We start from the raw sequence: 16048 nt of genomic DNA, 5'->3' as shown, positions 1-16048 counted from the left end.
AAGAGAATCGCTTTATTTAAAGTGAGTAAAATCCCCTACTTAATGGAGTTGAACATAAACTGAGCCGCAGCCACACACCTGACTCGTGTGTGCAGAGTAGGTGAGATGAACTGGGAAAGCAGGCAGTGGGTCAAACCACTGTGAGGAAGCGGAGGGGGAACTCAACTGTTTCTAAATGCATTTTTTGCGGGTGTTTTTTCTACTTACACAATTATTTAGGTATACATACGTATATTTTTGTCACAATAGAGAGTGTGATATTTTTTAAATAATTTTTTTTGGGGGGACAATCCTCGGAAGAGGGGGGGACATGTCCCCTCCGTCCCCCCGGGAATTACGCCTATGGGTGCGAGAGTAGAGTAAGAGTAGAGGTGTTTGACTGAAAAAGCGTTGGCCCTCATAGTTTCATGACCCCTACAGTCGTATAGTTAAAGACCTTGCTGTTGAAATGGAAGAGCTTGCTCAGTGCTCTCATATTAGTAAATGATGATTCTGCAATTGCTCTTGTTTGTTTATGTCAACAAACCTAAGTGAGGCAGGTTTTTTCAGATTGACTGTGCTGAAATCCAACCACAGAGAGTAAACGGTAGAAGGCAGAGCACTTACTAACACTGATCCTTGCAATAGGACTCTATGATACAAGAAGCAACAACGGTGTCTCACTAATACATTTGACAATATTGACAACATGGAATGGTCTGTTATCCAATGTTCCAAGAAAGTTTACTGTTACTTAGTTTTCTACTGTCAAATTTGCCTCCATGTTGTTTCACACTGATTGTACTGTAGTTACTATACTAACTGTGAACTATGTGGCCTGCCACTTACACTAAGACAAGAAGTAAATATTAAACAACCTACAGTTCAAGTGATGGTTCACAACCATAACAATTGAATTGTACTTGCATCTCCTTTTAAACACTGGTCTAAGATCATAAACTATATTGTAAGGCCAAAATGTGGAAACCTGACTATCACATTTTATTGTGAACCCTTTCCACGCTTCTGCAACAAAGTTTTAAAGGATACAGTTGTCTAAAATACCTTTGCAAGCTTTAAAACGAGCTTCACTGTAACTAAAGAATCCAAGCTCATACTTGTTTAAGCCCTGTACACAAAGAGAAGTCCATAAATTTCAATTTATCCTTTGTGATCAATTGAAATAGGCTTACTTGCTCAACATCCAAGCTCCATCCTCACTTTCTCCAACCTCACTCACTCACCTACCCAGAAAAGTGGAGGGTCTTATATCAGAAAAGGGGCTTGTTTTTTTAGTGATGGTTTTTTTTACTGTACATACCTTTGACGATATAATTTATGTTCTCAGCAAAGTTTATAAAGTGAGTAAGAAAAGAGTGTGAAGGATTTTTTTTGCACGTTCGTCAGATCATCAAACAAATTTAAATATTAGTCAAAGACAATACAAGTAAATACAACATGCAGTTTTTCAATTAATGTTTTTATTATTAAGGGAAAACAAAATCCAAACCCACATGGCCCGGTATGAACCCCCGAGGTGTGTGTCCCAATACATCTGGCATAAAAGTAACACTGCATTTCAAAAAAAGAACATCATACCATCAGTACAATATGGTGGTGGTAGTGTGATGGTCTGGGGCTGTTTTGCTGCTTCAGGGCCTGGAAGACTTGCTGTGATAAATGGAACCATGAATTCTGCTGTCTACCAGAAAATCCTGAAGGACAATGTGTGGCCATCTGTTTGTGACCTCAAGCTGAAGCAAACTTGAGTTCTGTAGCAAGGCAATGATCCACAACACACCAAAAAGTCCACCTGTGTATGGCTGAAGAAAAACAAAATGAAGACTGGAGTGGCCTATTAAAAGTCCTGACCTGAATCTTATTGAGATGATGTGGCATGACCTTAAAAAGGTGGTTCATGCTCGAAAACCCTCCAATGTATCTGAATTACAACAATTCTGCAAAAATGAGTGGAACAAAATTCCCCCACAGCACTTAATAGACTCATTGCAAGTTATCGCAAATGCTTGATTGCAGTTCTTGCTGCTACGGGTGGCCTAACCAGTTATTAGGTTTAGGAGCCAAGCACTTTTTCACACAGGTCACACATATGGGTTTGGATTTTCCCTTAATAATAAAAACCTTCATTTAAAAACTGCATGTTGTGTTTACTTGTGTTATCTTTGACTAATATTTAAATTAGTTTGATGGTCTGAAACATTAAAGTGTGACAAACATGGAAAAAAAAAAAAAAAATCAGGAACAGGGCCATCACTTTTTCACACCCCTGTATGCCAAAACATGTTGTGTCAGTATAGGTAGTACAGACTACTTAGGTATACCAACTAATCAGTGCAGTAGTATGGGGTATGAGACATGCATCATGATGTTTAGAGGGAAATATGATTGAGTGGTCCAGCAGCCGTACTGGCACAATTTACAGCTGGATGTAAAATTTCAATCGACTTCAATCAAGCAAACATCATCATCCATACCGTACACTATAATTCTGTGAAATGTCTCGTTTGAAGAGCTTGTTTTCCAAACAAGATGAGTTACCGTAAATTAGATCCAAATTAGTGGTTCAAGTTAATAATTAATGATCATGTTAAAATTTTCCTAAAACATAATTAGCCAGAGATGTTTACTACACTATGGTAGTCTCATGGAGCCAAACTTAATCACTATTGAGAATAGGCTGGCAGTGAATTGCAGAAAAACAAGTGACATCATTGATATCCAGTTGATTTACCTCTAATACCTGCCTGAAATTGCTGTAATCTATGTACTTTAAATGTCACAAGGAGAAACTTCATATTTGGGTTTAACTGAACTAATTTTCATCTCCAAAAGATGATTGTTTATACTGCTACATGCACAGATAGATGCCTGAAATGTGCTGTGTGTATTGTGTAACATAGCGTTAGCATAAAGCATTGTGGCTAATTATGTCTTAAGAAAAATATCATTATCATTAATTATTCAATTAAACCAGGTGCTTGAATCTTAATTAAGATTAGCTACGCATTTTAGGAAAACAAGTCGGTTGATATGAGACTATTCACAAGGGTACTTACTATCAGGCTATGAAGGGATTGGGGTGGGTTGGGGTTTTGTTAAACATCCATTTTTAATACTTAACTCATTTGAGATGGTGCTATTTCTTCTTTACATTAAGCTTTGAATTCATAAAAGCGGTGTGGGTTCTCTTTAGAGATTATATCTACCCCATGTGATTATTGTTCAAGTAAACCTCTGTGGCCAATTATGGTTTATGAAAATATTAACATGATCATTAATTACTAATTTGGTCTGTATGTTTGGATCCTAATTAGTGATAATTTAGCTTGTATGGAAAACAAGCTGTTTGATATTTGACTGCTTACTGTATAATTGGATAAAATACAAATAGTAATACTTTAGAACAAAGTGCAGTATTTTAATGACATTTTAATTGACCAGCATTGACAACAAAATTTCAGTCACTTTTGTCTTGGCCTTGTCTTCCAATTAATTATTAAAATATATTATATTTACTATTAAGGAACGAAAGAAAATAATAATAACTAGATTTGTAAAGTTTGTCCTGAGAGTGGGCCTTTTTTCTATGGGAAAAAAGGCCACTTTGAGACCCGGTACCGGAAGTACCGGAACTCTGATCGCTTAGAAAATTAACAGCAACAAACTTCAGACCAGGGTCTACAACATATCTGGTACAACATATTTGGTACATATTTGGTACATGTGGCTCGAAAGCCCTAGGAGGAGTTACTCTTGATATATTTTTGTTTAAGCTTAAATAGGAAAACAGAATGTATCTAGATTTGTAAAGTTTGTCCCAACAAACTTTGATGTTGGCTTTGACAAAGCAAGTATTCGCAAAGGCCGGTGCTTTTTGGTGGCGAGTGGACATAAGGATCAGTGTTATGTTTGAAGGCAAGTGGACAGAAAGCTAGGGTGGCAAAACATTTGGAGGAAAGTGGAGATGAGCATGTGACGTCATCCAAATACTCTTGAGGAAGTTCCCCACATTGGGCTGTGTCTTGATATGTCACATGGCCATGTTGTGCTAATTTTTGATTTTCACATGACATTACGTGACGTCATGTGACATCATCATAATACCTGTGAGTAAGTTCCCCTCATTGTTCTGAGTATTTTGAAATATCACGTGTCAATGTTGTAGAAGGTTTTTTGATTTTGCATATTTTGGGGGCGGGGCTGCGGCACAACCGAAAGGCCAGTCGATACATCAATATAAAACTTTGTTCAGAGTATCACCCTAAAGGAGTTGGCCGAGTTTGGTGTTGAAAGTTCGAAAGCTTGCTGAGTTATAAACCTCCAAAGTTTATAATGGGAGTCTATGGAAAAAAAGGTCATTTTGAGACCGGTACCGGAAGTACCGGAACTCGGATCGCTTAGAAAAGTGACAAACTTCAGACCAGGGTCTACAACATATTCGGATTTGGTGCATGTGGCTCAAAAGCCCTAGGAGGAGTTACTCTTGATAAATTTTTGTCTAAGCTTAAATACAGTAGGAAAACAGAATGTTGGCTTCTACAAAGCCAACATAATAAAACCTTCTGTCCTGCTTTAGTTGAAGGCTACATACATCAGGCATGTAGCATAATTATGAGCATTGCTTAAACATTACATAAACCAATTCTGACAAAATTATGTTTTGAAAACCTGAGATGACAATATTTATTTATTTATTTATTTATTTGCTAAAATTTTCTAAAAAATTTCTTTCAGCACACATTTTTTATATTTGTGTTGAGTCTAAAATATATGCTCAACACATACTGTATACAAATAGAGCTCTCAATACAACCTCCTGTTTCTTCTGTCCCTACTGTAATAGCCACCACCACCATCTCCTCCAAGAATGATTGTTCAGTCATTATCCTCACCTCCCGGTGTCACCATTACTCAGTTAAGCAAAGTGTTACAGTAGGTAGCCATTTTTTGTTGTTCTCTTCCACCTTTAAGGAATTTAAGGGGCAGGAAATGTTTATTAGCAAAGCAGGCACCCTTGTTTTGTTATACTGTATAGGTTTGTAAACCAATACATGCACAGGCATTTGTTTGGTGATAATCTGACCATTACACTCATATCTGGACCTTCCCCAAACTACTGCTACAATATTTAAAGCATGCGATTGTCAGAAATTTGTCTGTATCGTGTAGCATTAACAATTCATCTTTTCTGGAACTAAGGGACCTGTTACTAGAACTAAAACCTGTTCCAGCATGATGATACCAGAACGATGTTCTCTGGAGTGATGAATCACATTTCACTATTTGGCACTCTGATGAACAAATCTTGGTTTGTGAGATGCCAGGTGAATAATTCCTACTAATCTGAGATACACCAATAAGGCTTAACATTATGACCACTGACAGGTGAAGTGAATAACACAGATCATCTCTTCATCACAGTACCTGTTAGTGGGTGGCATATATTAGGCAGCAAGTGAACATTTTTTCCTCAAAGTTGATGTGTTAAAAGCAGGAAAGATAGTCAAGCATAAGGATATAATTTGAGTGTTTGACAAGAGAATTATGATGGCTAGATGACTGGGTAAGAGCACCTCCAAAGCTACAGCTCTTGTTGAGTGTTTCTTGTTCAGTGGTCAGTATCTGTCAAAAGTGTCCTTGTGTCCGATTCAACAGACAAGCTACATGTAGCTCAAATTGCTGAAGACGTTTATGCTGGTTTTGATGGAAAGGTGTCAAAATAAACAGTGCATCGCAGTTTGTTGCGTATGAGGCTGCATAGCCACAGAACATTCAGGGTACCCATGCTGACCCCTGTCCACCACTGAAAGCACCAACAATGGGCATGTGAGCATCAGAACCAGACCACGGAGCAATGGAAGAAGGTGGCCTGGTCTGATGAACCACATTTTCTTTTACATCACGTGAATGGCCAAGTGTGTGCATCACTCACCTGGGGAACACATGGTACCAGGATGCACTATGGCAAGAAGGCAAGCTGGTGGAGGCTTTGGCCAATGTTCTGCTGGAAATCCTTTGGTCCTGCCATCCATCTGGATGTTACTTTGACACCAACTACCTAAGCATTGTTGCAGACCATGTACACCCTTTTATGGAAACGGTATTCCCTGATAGCTGTGGCCTTTTTCAGCTGGATAATGTGCCCTGCCACAAAGCAAAAATGGTTCAGGAATGATTTAAGGAGCACAACAAGAAGTTTGTGGTGTTAATTTGGCCTCCAAAGTCCACAGATCTCAGTCAATTTGAGCATCTGCAGGATGTGCTGAACAAATAAGTCTGATCCATGGAGGCCCCACCTTGTTAATCACTAAAGAGAGACTTAGTGATGATCCAGCTTTTTTTTTTATCTCCCAAAAGCCATTGTTAAAGGCTCGCATCAGAATGAGCAAGCAAAGTCACAAGCTGGTAGTTTTCATCAACACTCGAGTGGATGTTGAGTCCCTGGATGAGGGGCTGGCCCCTTAGCTAAGCGGTGGAGATAGATAGATAGATAGATAGATAGATAGATAGATAGATAGATAGATAGATAGATAGATAGATAGATAGATAGATAGATAGATAGATAGATGTTGTACAGCAAAAAAGTATTTTATATGTACTTTTGTGTATGCATAAACATACGGTAACACACCTGAGTTTGAAATTGTATTTTAACTAAATATCAAGTTTTAAAAATTAAACGAAAAATAAACCCAATAAAAATACGAAAAGTCGACTGCAGGTATAGAATCAGCATCATGTATTTAAAACTGCAGTAAACCAGTGTAAACGCTAGATGGCGGTATAAAATCATTTATAAAAGCCAGTTTACTTAATGTAAAAAAAAAAAAAATGAGAATGAGATGTAATTCTACACAAAAACATTCATATGTGTGACCAAGCACATTCTACTAAATCTATGACGGATAAATATTATAAATAAGATCACTGTTTAGGTTACAGTTTACTGAAACACAAATACGAGACGCTGATATTTGAGATATTTCCAATGTGTAGCAAAAGTTTTCAATTTATTAATAACATTGCTGTCTTTAAAATATTGTGTTTAAAAAAATAGAGGATTAAAAGGTTGGTAAAATGCACAAATATACATAAATACCTTAGCTTTAAAAAATCTTATTTTCTTTTTACACTGATTTCATTATAAAAATATCAAATATGTATATTAATAAATATAAAAATTAGGCATAACACTAGCCTATAACATTATTACAACCGTTGCAAATTAGATTTAATCTTACAATCTACAGTAATTAAATGTAGTCATTTTTTCGACACCATACGGTTACCATAAATAATTACAACTATTACCTGTTTTTGATATCTGTACCACTAGAGAAAGCAAAACTTTTCTACCTGATTTTAGTCAACAATAATATCAGTATAATAAAATGCAAAACTCCTCATCAAGTCTCTTTTATATCTTTATTATTTTTCCACACCCCAGACAACATTAACAGTAACACAGAGCTGTGTTTGAGCCCACACACAGAGAGGAGAGAAACAAAACACCTCAATCCGCATCAATGCCATCACACAGTTCAAAAAGACAGCGTATTAACTTGATGCTGAAAATACAGAGAAAAAAAAAATACAACAATCCAAAATAGAAATAACCTCCAAATCCTAAAAATAAAATAAAATAATTAAAAAAAAAAAATTATGCACAATTGAGAAAATAAACAGCTGTAATTGGGCACCTTTTAGGGTTTTATAAAGAATTGGTGCTGAGGTAGACAATGAACTGAAAGACAATTAATGTAAATCATTCGAACGTAAAAGTAAAATGTCAATGCAAGAAAATAATCTAGAATTGAAAAACAGATTTCATTTGGTCCAACATGGATTCTCAGTGCTTTAAATAAAGTTTATGATTACTTATTGAAGTTTGATGTGAATGGCACATATAAAGGAGCACTGAGGGAAATGGCTGCTTCTAGGTTGAGGCAAAAATAAAACACAGTGACACAGGGATGCCACTTTCTCAATTCTGTGCTGTGCATATGGTTTTATTGCAAACCCAATAACAAAGATCCTCCTTTACAGAAAAGCCATACAAACTGTTTTTATACGCATATGTATTGTTTACATGTAGTGCATGTCTTTATTTTAAATACGTATTTGATTCATTTATTTCCATGTGTTGTTTTTTACGTGTCACACATCCTTGAGCTCACAACAGGTTAGAATGTACCTACACAGTTGTTCGCATATCGTCACATGTGAAAAACATACGAAATTAAAGTGATTTTTCTGTAAAGGCTTTATCTGACAAATGTTTTCACAGTGTACCTTTTTTTTTTAAACCCCTTGCTTAAAGTAATTCATTATAGACAAATATAACTAAATTAAAGCAATGTTTTAACAACAATACTTATTGATTACTTTCCCAGAATTCATTTTATCCTTGTGATCTGGTTGTGCAGTAAAGAAATAAATCCTTACATCCCTGTTTGTCACAATCCTTTTCAGTGGACAATTTCCTTCGGTATTTCTGGACACGTGATGTCTAAAAGTGAAGCAACAAAATGAATGTACGGTAAAATGCTTTTAGAAAAATATTCAAATCAAATATTTTGTGGATTCATTGTGGAAGATTATTTTCTTTTCTCATAAGTAATGCGTTTACACACTGAAACAGTTTGACCACAAGAATTCTTTGACTCACACTGCACACACACACATACACACACACACACAAACCTGCATATAACTGCATATAATGTGTTTTGGATCTCACAGTGAATACGCTGTGACCACAACGCAAGCAAACAGAAAAACAAAAACATTTCTGCCTTTTCTGTTAGGTATTTTGTGCTTCGTGATCCTAGTAGGCCTGTGGATCTTGGCATATAATAAGTAATGAGAAACAGACACCCAGCAGCTGTGACCACAATACAAGCTTTACAAACATCTACTACCGAACATCGTCGACATTGTAAAAGAGGCACAAAAAGTATCACCAAAAAAAAAACAAACACAATGCAAAAATTACTGTAAAAGTACTCACTCAACTATAAACAGGTGGACAGATTTTGCACGTTACAGAATACAAAAATACACCATTTCTTTTTTCTTATCAAATTGCCACATTTGGCTCCTGTTTGGGTTTTTTTATTTATTTTATTTTATTATTTTTTTTTTGTTGTTGTTGCTTTTGCATCCCCCCCCCCCATTAGTAACATTACACACAATTTATGTACTTAGCAGAACCGCATGTGACTTGACAATTCCACTTTACAATCATTTCCACATAAAAAGACAACACTTCTATTCTTAAGCTTCACCCTTATACCGTAGCTCATAAACAGTATATAAAACGAATGGATACATCAGGATACGGTCGGTTTCGTTCTAAAATGGTAAACCGGATATGGAGTGTAAATGTGATGTCAAATAAATCACCATCTCTGAGAATTAAGCAGAAGATATGATTTAAAAATAACTGTCGCAAATTATAATCGTATGTGCTTTTGCTTTAGTGCAAAACAAAGAGCCATGAAGAGGTAGCACACAGAGGGCTGAGCAATGATAAACCTGATAATAATGCAAAGAGGATCTTTGTGCACTTACCGAGTGCGGGTTATGATGATTATTCTATGGCTAACTGAATCTTTGTACAGGATTATAATCCATGTATAATCCAATGTCCTAACTGCAGCCGAATAAACCACAAGATTCATCACACACGCAAAGGGATTGTGCTGTTACAGCATGTCCTGCTGTGTTGTTTTTTTACTCTTATAATACAGAAATTTGTCAGTGATTTAAATTTTTTATTTTTTTTATTAAAGTTTTTATGTCACCCAAATATACTTACAGTAATGCTGTAGAACATCCATGAGACAGGTTTGTTCTTGTTGTCACTTAAATTATAGCAGCTATGAAAGTCACTCCCTTACGTTTCTCTCTGTCTCGACGTTAACGAGAAAGAAACGCAGAAAGTCGGAAAGCTTACGGTTACAGGTTTAGCTCTGCCCGTTACGAAGCACTGACACTGGAGACTCCTTCCAGATTTTCTCCTCACAGAAAACCTCACCATTTCGACGACCATTTTTTTTTCCTTCTCAGTTTATTTGCAGCATCTGCCATACAATTCGCTTTAAATGTGTTACTATAGAAACGATAATGCAACAACAATCGGAGTTGCTGTTATAGAAAACTAATCGACACTTTCTGATCCATCATCAGTGTATGCACCAGTGCTGTGATATAAGAACGAATCAAGCACACAAGCACAAGACAATCAAGTAATTCAAGTAACATTTAAAAAAAAAAAAAAAAGGAAAAAATAAGCCATGAAAAGGTAACATCTGTAGAGCTGAATACTGCATTTTCTTCTTTAATCTCTTCTAGTTTGTTTACTTTGATCATTATATTTTATTATTTATTTGAAAGTTCTCCTTTTTATTTATCCTTCTGGATAATTCATCTTAAAATGCCTGAACATAACACCCTATCGCAATGTCCAGCATATAGCTATATATACACGGCATAATTATGTGTATATATATATATATATATATATATATATATATATATAATTTTTTTATTAATGTGTGCAGCCCTCAATGAAAGTCCACTAATTATGCATCACTTGATGATTTCCATATCACAAAAATATGCATTTAAGAAAGTTATGATTAGCCTAACACTCATTTTAATGGTAGGAGAATGTGGGAAAGCGAATGACAAGCGAACTAAATCCCCCGTGTGTTTTCATGATTATACTGAACATCGTAGTCATGACATCAAACTCAGTTATGAAAGTGCACAGTGTAGTTATTCTATGAACACATCCCTGAAACATCCTTTATAATCTGTGATCATAAAGTAGCATTATTTGAGTTTACCTGTTATCAAATGGCCAATAAGTGCTTTTGCCACTCAAAATAAGCTGTGATGTTCTTGCACTGCAGATCTTTTTTTTTAATATTCAATTTTATTTATTTATTTATTTATTTTAGGTCATTTTGAGGCTTGTCACACAATCATCTGCTTTTCTGTACACGTGGCCTCGGCAAACATTTTCTGTTCATTTTTATCCTTGGTCTTTAAAAATATTTAACATGAATAAAAAGGTATGTTATCACTTATCTGTGTTACATGTGGACGAGCTCGGATCTTGTTAGTGAGACGTGTGCTAGTGCTAGAATATTCTTATATAACATATCATATTAATTAAATGTTTTGTTTTTTTTAAAGTCACTTTAACAATATGTTCCTTTTACTAAAACAAGAACAGTGTAATGTCCCTAGAGATGAATTTGGACATGTGCATATGAAATGGCATTTAAAAAAAAATAAAATAAAAATAAAAATTACACAACAGATTTGATCACTTTCCTTCTCTATCTTTGGCCCAGCTTCGAGCAAAATGAATGAATGAGCCACCGGTTTCTTCTTTCTTCGTTCCTTTCTTCAGCTGTCTTACACATAGCATAGGTACAGATAGGTCTTCTCAATCCTCCAGTCTGGGGGAACATCCTCAGGCTTGTGGTTTTTCATGTGTTTCTGCATGGCCGAGAGGCTGGGGCAATACTCCTGGCAGATGGTACACTGGTAGGGCGAAGCTCCGTTGTGAGTGCGTAGGTGTTTGATCATGGCTGAGTAGTCTCGTGAGCGCTGGTGGCACAGCTTACACTCAAAGGGCTTCTCACCTGAAGATAATATGGACATTTAATAACATTTTGGGGTCACGGTAATAACAGATTTACACTGTTATCAACACTGCAGTGATGTGTGTGTGTTTTTAAATGACGAATAATCATTCACAACGATTTGCTTTGTGAATTGGATTGTGATAAACATGTACCGTACAAGGGTTTGTATGATCCGGGTGGGTAAATACTCAATACTTCAATTTGACAGCTTCGATTAAATACGTTTTATTCGATAAAAAGAACAAAACGATGTGTAAAACGCAGTGAATATATTAGTATAGCAAGTACTTTTCAGCGAGTTTTACATTTTGGTGTATGTAATTGACAAACAAGCGACTACCTGGGGGAAAGAAACCTCAGGGTAGCTGTGCAATGAAAATCACAAATGGGTAACAAGGTAAGCTAACAGCCTGTCATTGTCAGCAGCGAACTGATTATTGATCTGTCATTGACAGTGGGTTTAAATGTCACTGATTCCATTGTTGGCTGTCTACTGCACTACTGGCCTTTGGCTGCGAGCGCCTCTTTGCTCTCATTATCTAAATGCACCTAGTCCAGAGCTGTGGCCTTGTTCGACGAAAAAAAAAGTCAATTATTTGACAGGCTACCTGATAGGAAAGCTTAGCAACTGCCTTATTTAGGAGTGAAGAGGAGCAGCAATTAGCCTGTAATTCCACCTCGAGCACAGTTTGTTTTATCAGCTTTATCTAGAATTTTTCTGTAACTTTCTTGGTTCTCAAAACCAATTCCATATAGTTCCCTAGACATCTGCTGAATTAAAAAAACATTTACTGGGAACTGAAGTGTTTAACGGTGCACATTGTTGTGTGAGGATTCGGAGCTCTGACCTGTGTGTACGCGGTAGTGTGTCTCCAGCTGATGTTTGAGACTGAACTTTTTGCCACAGCTGTTGCATTCGTAGGGTTTTTCTCCGGTGTGGATGCGCTTGTGGCCCTTCAGCGTGCTCTCATCCCGAAAGCAGCTACCGCAGAACTCGCACTCGTACGGGTGGTCACCTGTTCCACAGAAACGTCATACGCTCTCACATTATACAATAAAGCAGTTAAGATGGTTTCATTTATCCAAAACATCCCTATGAACTGCAATCTCAATAGGCTTCTTGTTGAGCAGTAGCTTTTAAAATGCCAATAATCTGTGATAGTTGAGTATAGTGTGTGTTGACTGGCTCTGGCTGGGTGTTAATTGCTTTTATGCGCTCACTAACAGCTTCTTATATCATTTTCTCAGGCAGCAGCATGGGATGCGGTCGAGCGTATAAAGCTCCCAATATTTAATGCATCTCAGCACAGCCGGCCACACTTTAAGCCATCAGCAGTGACCCATGCTTTTCATTATCTCCCTGTCCGAGTGGCAGCCGTGCCTCGAAATAAATTGCATTTCTTGTTATGTACTGTCATGCTTCGGTGTAAACCCCCATCTTAAGAGACAAAGCATAAAAAAAAATCCCAAAGCACATCATGGCATACTATTCACATTCAATTCCATTCTTAGTAATAGTGGCAGTCTGAAATGAATGAGGTTTTTATCGGAGTGGAGAGGAAGGGCAGGTTAAAGCCCTGCGAGACTAGATATATGATGATATATAGAGCAGCCCTCTTTAGGTACCTGCATCAACTGATCAGATGCACCTTGCAAAAAGCCCTGCAGCCTGTCTGTCATTAAAGTTAATGGAGCTGAGGCGAGCAGCCAGTCGGCCAGACTCGCATCGCCGCAGGCATGCTAATGTGCTAACGTTCAGCCCTGGGAAGATTCGACACACACTAGTAATGTCAATTACCCAGCACATACAAAGAACTCTTTTCTAGCGTATTAGATTTTACATCTACTGTATTGATCTTTTTTTTTGGGTAGGTAGCCACTCCGAATGCTGCTGTATCGCATACTGCGAAGACATCCACGTCTTTGTTTAAGTCGAATACTTAACGACGGAACAGTTTGCAAAATGCAAAGTAAAATAAACCTTCATTATTTAAAAAACTCCAGATGTCTGACAAAATGGCATTAAACTGCACGAAAGACGATCTAAAAGGAGCTTCAGAGAGCTTTCTGTGCAATAAACAATCCAGCTCGCTTGTCTCTGTCTGCCCTATCAAGCACAGCTGTGAACATTAGACAGCCGCCACTGTCTGCAAATGGCCTGCCAGTGAAACGGAGAGGGAACAGGAATGGCATATTAATGAGAAGACACTACATGTGCAGAATGTAGAGAGGAGAGAGGCTTCAGAATCAGACAAACACACATGTCTTAGCAAAATGATATGACCAAATGTGCACTTTGACCCTTAGGTATTAAACACAAGTACAATACCAAAACCAGCAAATTCCCTACATTCTAAAATGATATAATCTAACACAGGGTTTTGTGATTGTGTTTAAACCAACAAGCTGTTTGATTTTTTCATATGTATTCGTTATTCCTCAGTGACGCTTAATCCCGGTCAGGGTTGTGGTCGATCCAGAGACTATCCCAGGAACACAGGGCACAGGGCAGGAATACACCCTTAAGTGTGTACTGGATACCATGTACACATACATACACACGTTGACTAAATATTGAAGTCAGGACCAATTCTGGGATTGCGTGGGGTGGGGCTCATCATCTTGGGTACAAGAATTTCTTCTGACTTGTTGCTTAATTGTGCAGTTCCATTCGTTGATTTTTGCAACCAGGTTTGCAAAATGGTTGGTACTAACTTTATCCATTTTATTATTATTATTATTATTATTATTATTATTATTATTATTATTATTATTATTATTATTATCCTGGGGTACCAACATTCAGAGATGATTTAAAGATGATTTAACCCTGATATCTGGTCTAAAAAGTCCAGAGTCATGAAATAAATGCGAGAGTGGAAATAAGATGACCTTTGCCAATTTGTAGTTTGGGCAAAACAGAACGACTAAAATAAGCAATTAAATCCAGTTGTCGCAGGCTACCATAACGAGGTAAATAAAAGCGTACCTGTGTGGGAGCGAAGGTGGCGTTTGAGAGCCGTGTGGCTGGGGAAAGTTCGATCGCACTCGCTGCAGATGTAACTGCGCACACCAGCATGGACCTCCATGTGACCCTGCAGTGCCTTCTGAGTTTGGAAGCGTTTCCCACACAGCAGACAAAAGACAGCCATGTCTGAGCCTAGATCAGTGTGTGTGTGTGTGTGAGAGAGAGAGAGGGGGGGGGGGGGGGAAAGAGAGAGACTTTTAATGATCACTTATTACATAATTAATAACTCATTTCAAGCAAATAATTAGTACAATGCAATGGCTATATAATAATTCTACAAGAAAAGATTCAGGCTCTTGCTGATGTTGGAGACAGTATTAATTGCACCTACATACATTTAATAATCACATTTAAGATGTAGTAACAGCTATTAAGGGCTTTACAAGTTTCAGGTCTGATTGAGAACCAGGTTTAGTTTTACCCTTTATTTATTCATGTACACTGCTTTATCCCGTTCAGGATCGTGGTGAATCTGGATCTTGGAAATACTGAGTGTGAAGAGGGACTAACCATGGATGAGATACCAGTCTAGTAATGGACTACCATATATGTATTTGTGAAATGGAAAGAAACCAAAGAACCCTGTGGAAGCCCACACACAAATAAATAACATTCAGAGAAACTTAACAGTGACCCAATATATAGATGAAATCAGGGACTTTTTCCCCCAGGGATATGGTAAGCCACCAAAGCCTGCACTATCACACGGCTGTCTCTTCCCTGACTGCACTATTTCCCCCTAGGACCAGCCTTGCCTCCAAAAAGGGCCGTCATAGGACCACGCACCGTATCTCCACCACTGCTCCTGAACCACTCCACTACTTCACTAATCTATGTGTTTCACTCTAAGTGTTTCAATCTTTTCACCTACACTGTAAATGAAAACCTAGCACCAATTGTATTGTGTGTTTGTGCTTGCCCAGCAGCTGCTATGAACTACACTATATATAATATTTTTTTTCATGGTATTAGCCAAGGCATTAGGTATTCATTCATTTTCTACCCTTTATCTGAACTTCTCGGGTCACAGGGAGCCTGTGCCTATCTCAGGCGTCATCGGGCATCAGGCGTCATCGGGCACCCTGGATGGAGTGCCAACCCATCGGAGGACACACACACTCATTCACTCACGCAATCACACACTACGGACAATTTTCCAGAGATGCCAATCAACCTACCATGCATGTCTCAGGAAACCCCCGAGGCACAGGGAGAACATGCAAACTCCACACACACAAGGCGGAGGCGGGAATCGAACCCCCAACCCTGGAGGTGTGAGGCGAACGTGCTAACCACTAAGCCAACGTGCCCCCCAGTCATTAGGTAGTAGATCTTAATTATTTTTTATAATAATTGA

The 16048-nt window shown here is 37.7% G+C and overlaps 1 protein-coding gene across 1 annotated transcript in view; it reads right to left on the bottom strand.

Moving 5' to 3' along the window:
* Window positions 1-7411: 7411 nt before the first annotated feature.
* Window positions 7412-16048, bottom strand: part of zbtb16b (zinc finger and BTB domain containing 16b) — a 41215-nt gene continuing 32578 nt past the window's right edge. The window contains exons 5-7 of the mRNA XM_027174030.2: window positions 14653-14823; window positions 12512-12679; window positions 7412-11660 (exon numbers count right to left, since the gene is read on the bottom strand). Coding sequence (XP_027029831.1) covers window positions 11431-11660; window positions 12512-12679; window positions 14653-14823 — 569 coding nt within the window. The 3' untranslated portion in view covers window positions 7412-11430. The remainder of the gene's footprint in view (window positions 11661-12511; window positions 12680-14652; window positions 14824-16048) is intronic.

This window comes from Tachysurus fulvidraco, chromosome 11 (genome assembly GCF_022655615.1).
Source record: "Tachysurus fulvidraco isolate hzauxx_2018 chromosome 11, HZAU_PFXX_2.0, whole genome shotgun sequence".
Taxonomy (NCBI): domain Eukaryota; kingdom Metazoa; phylum Chordata; class Actinopteri; order Siluriformes; family Bagridae; genus Tachysurus; species Tachysurus fulvidraco.
This window is presented reverse-complemented; position numbering and strand designations above follow the sequence as displayed.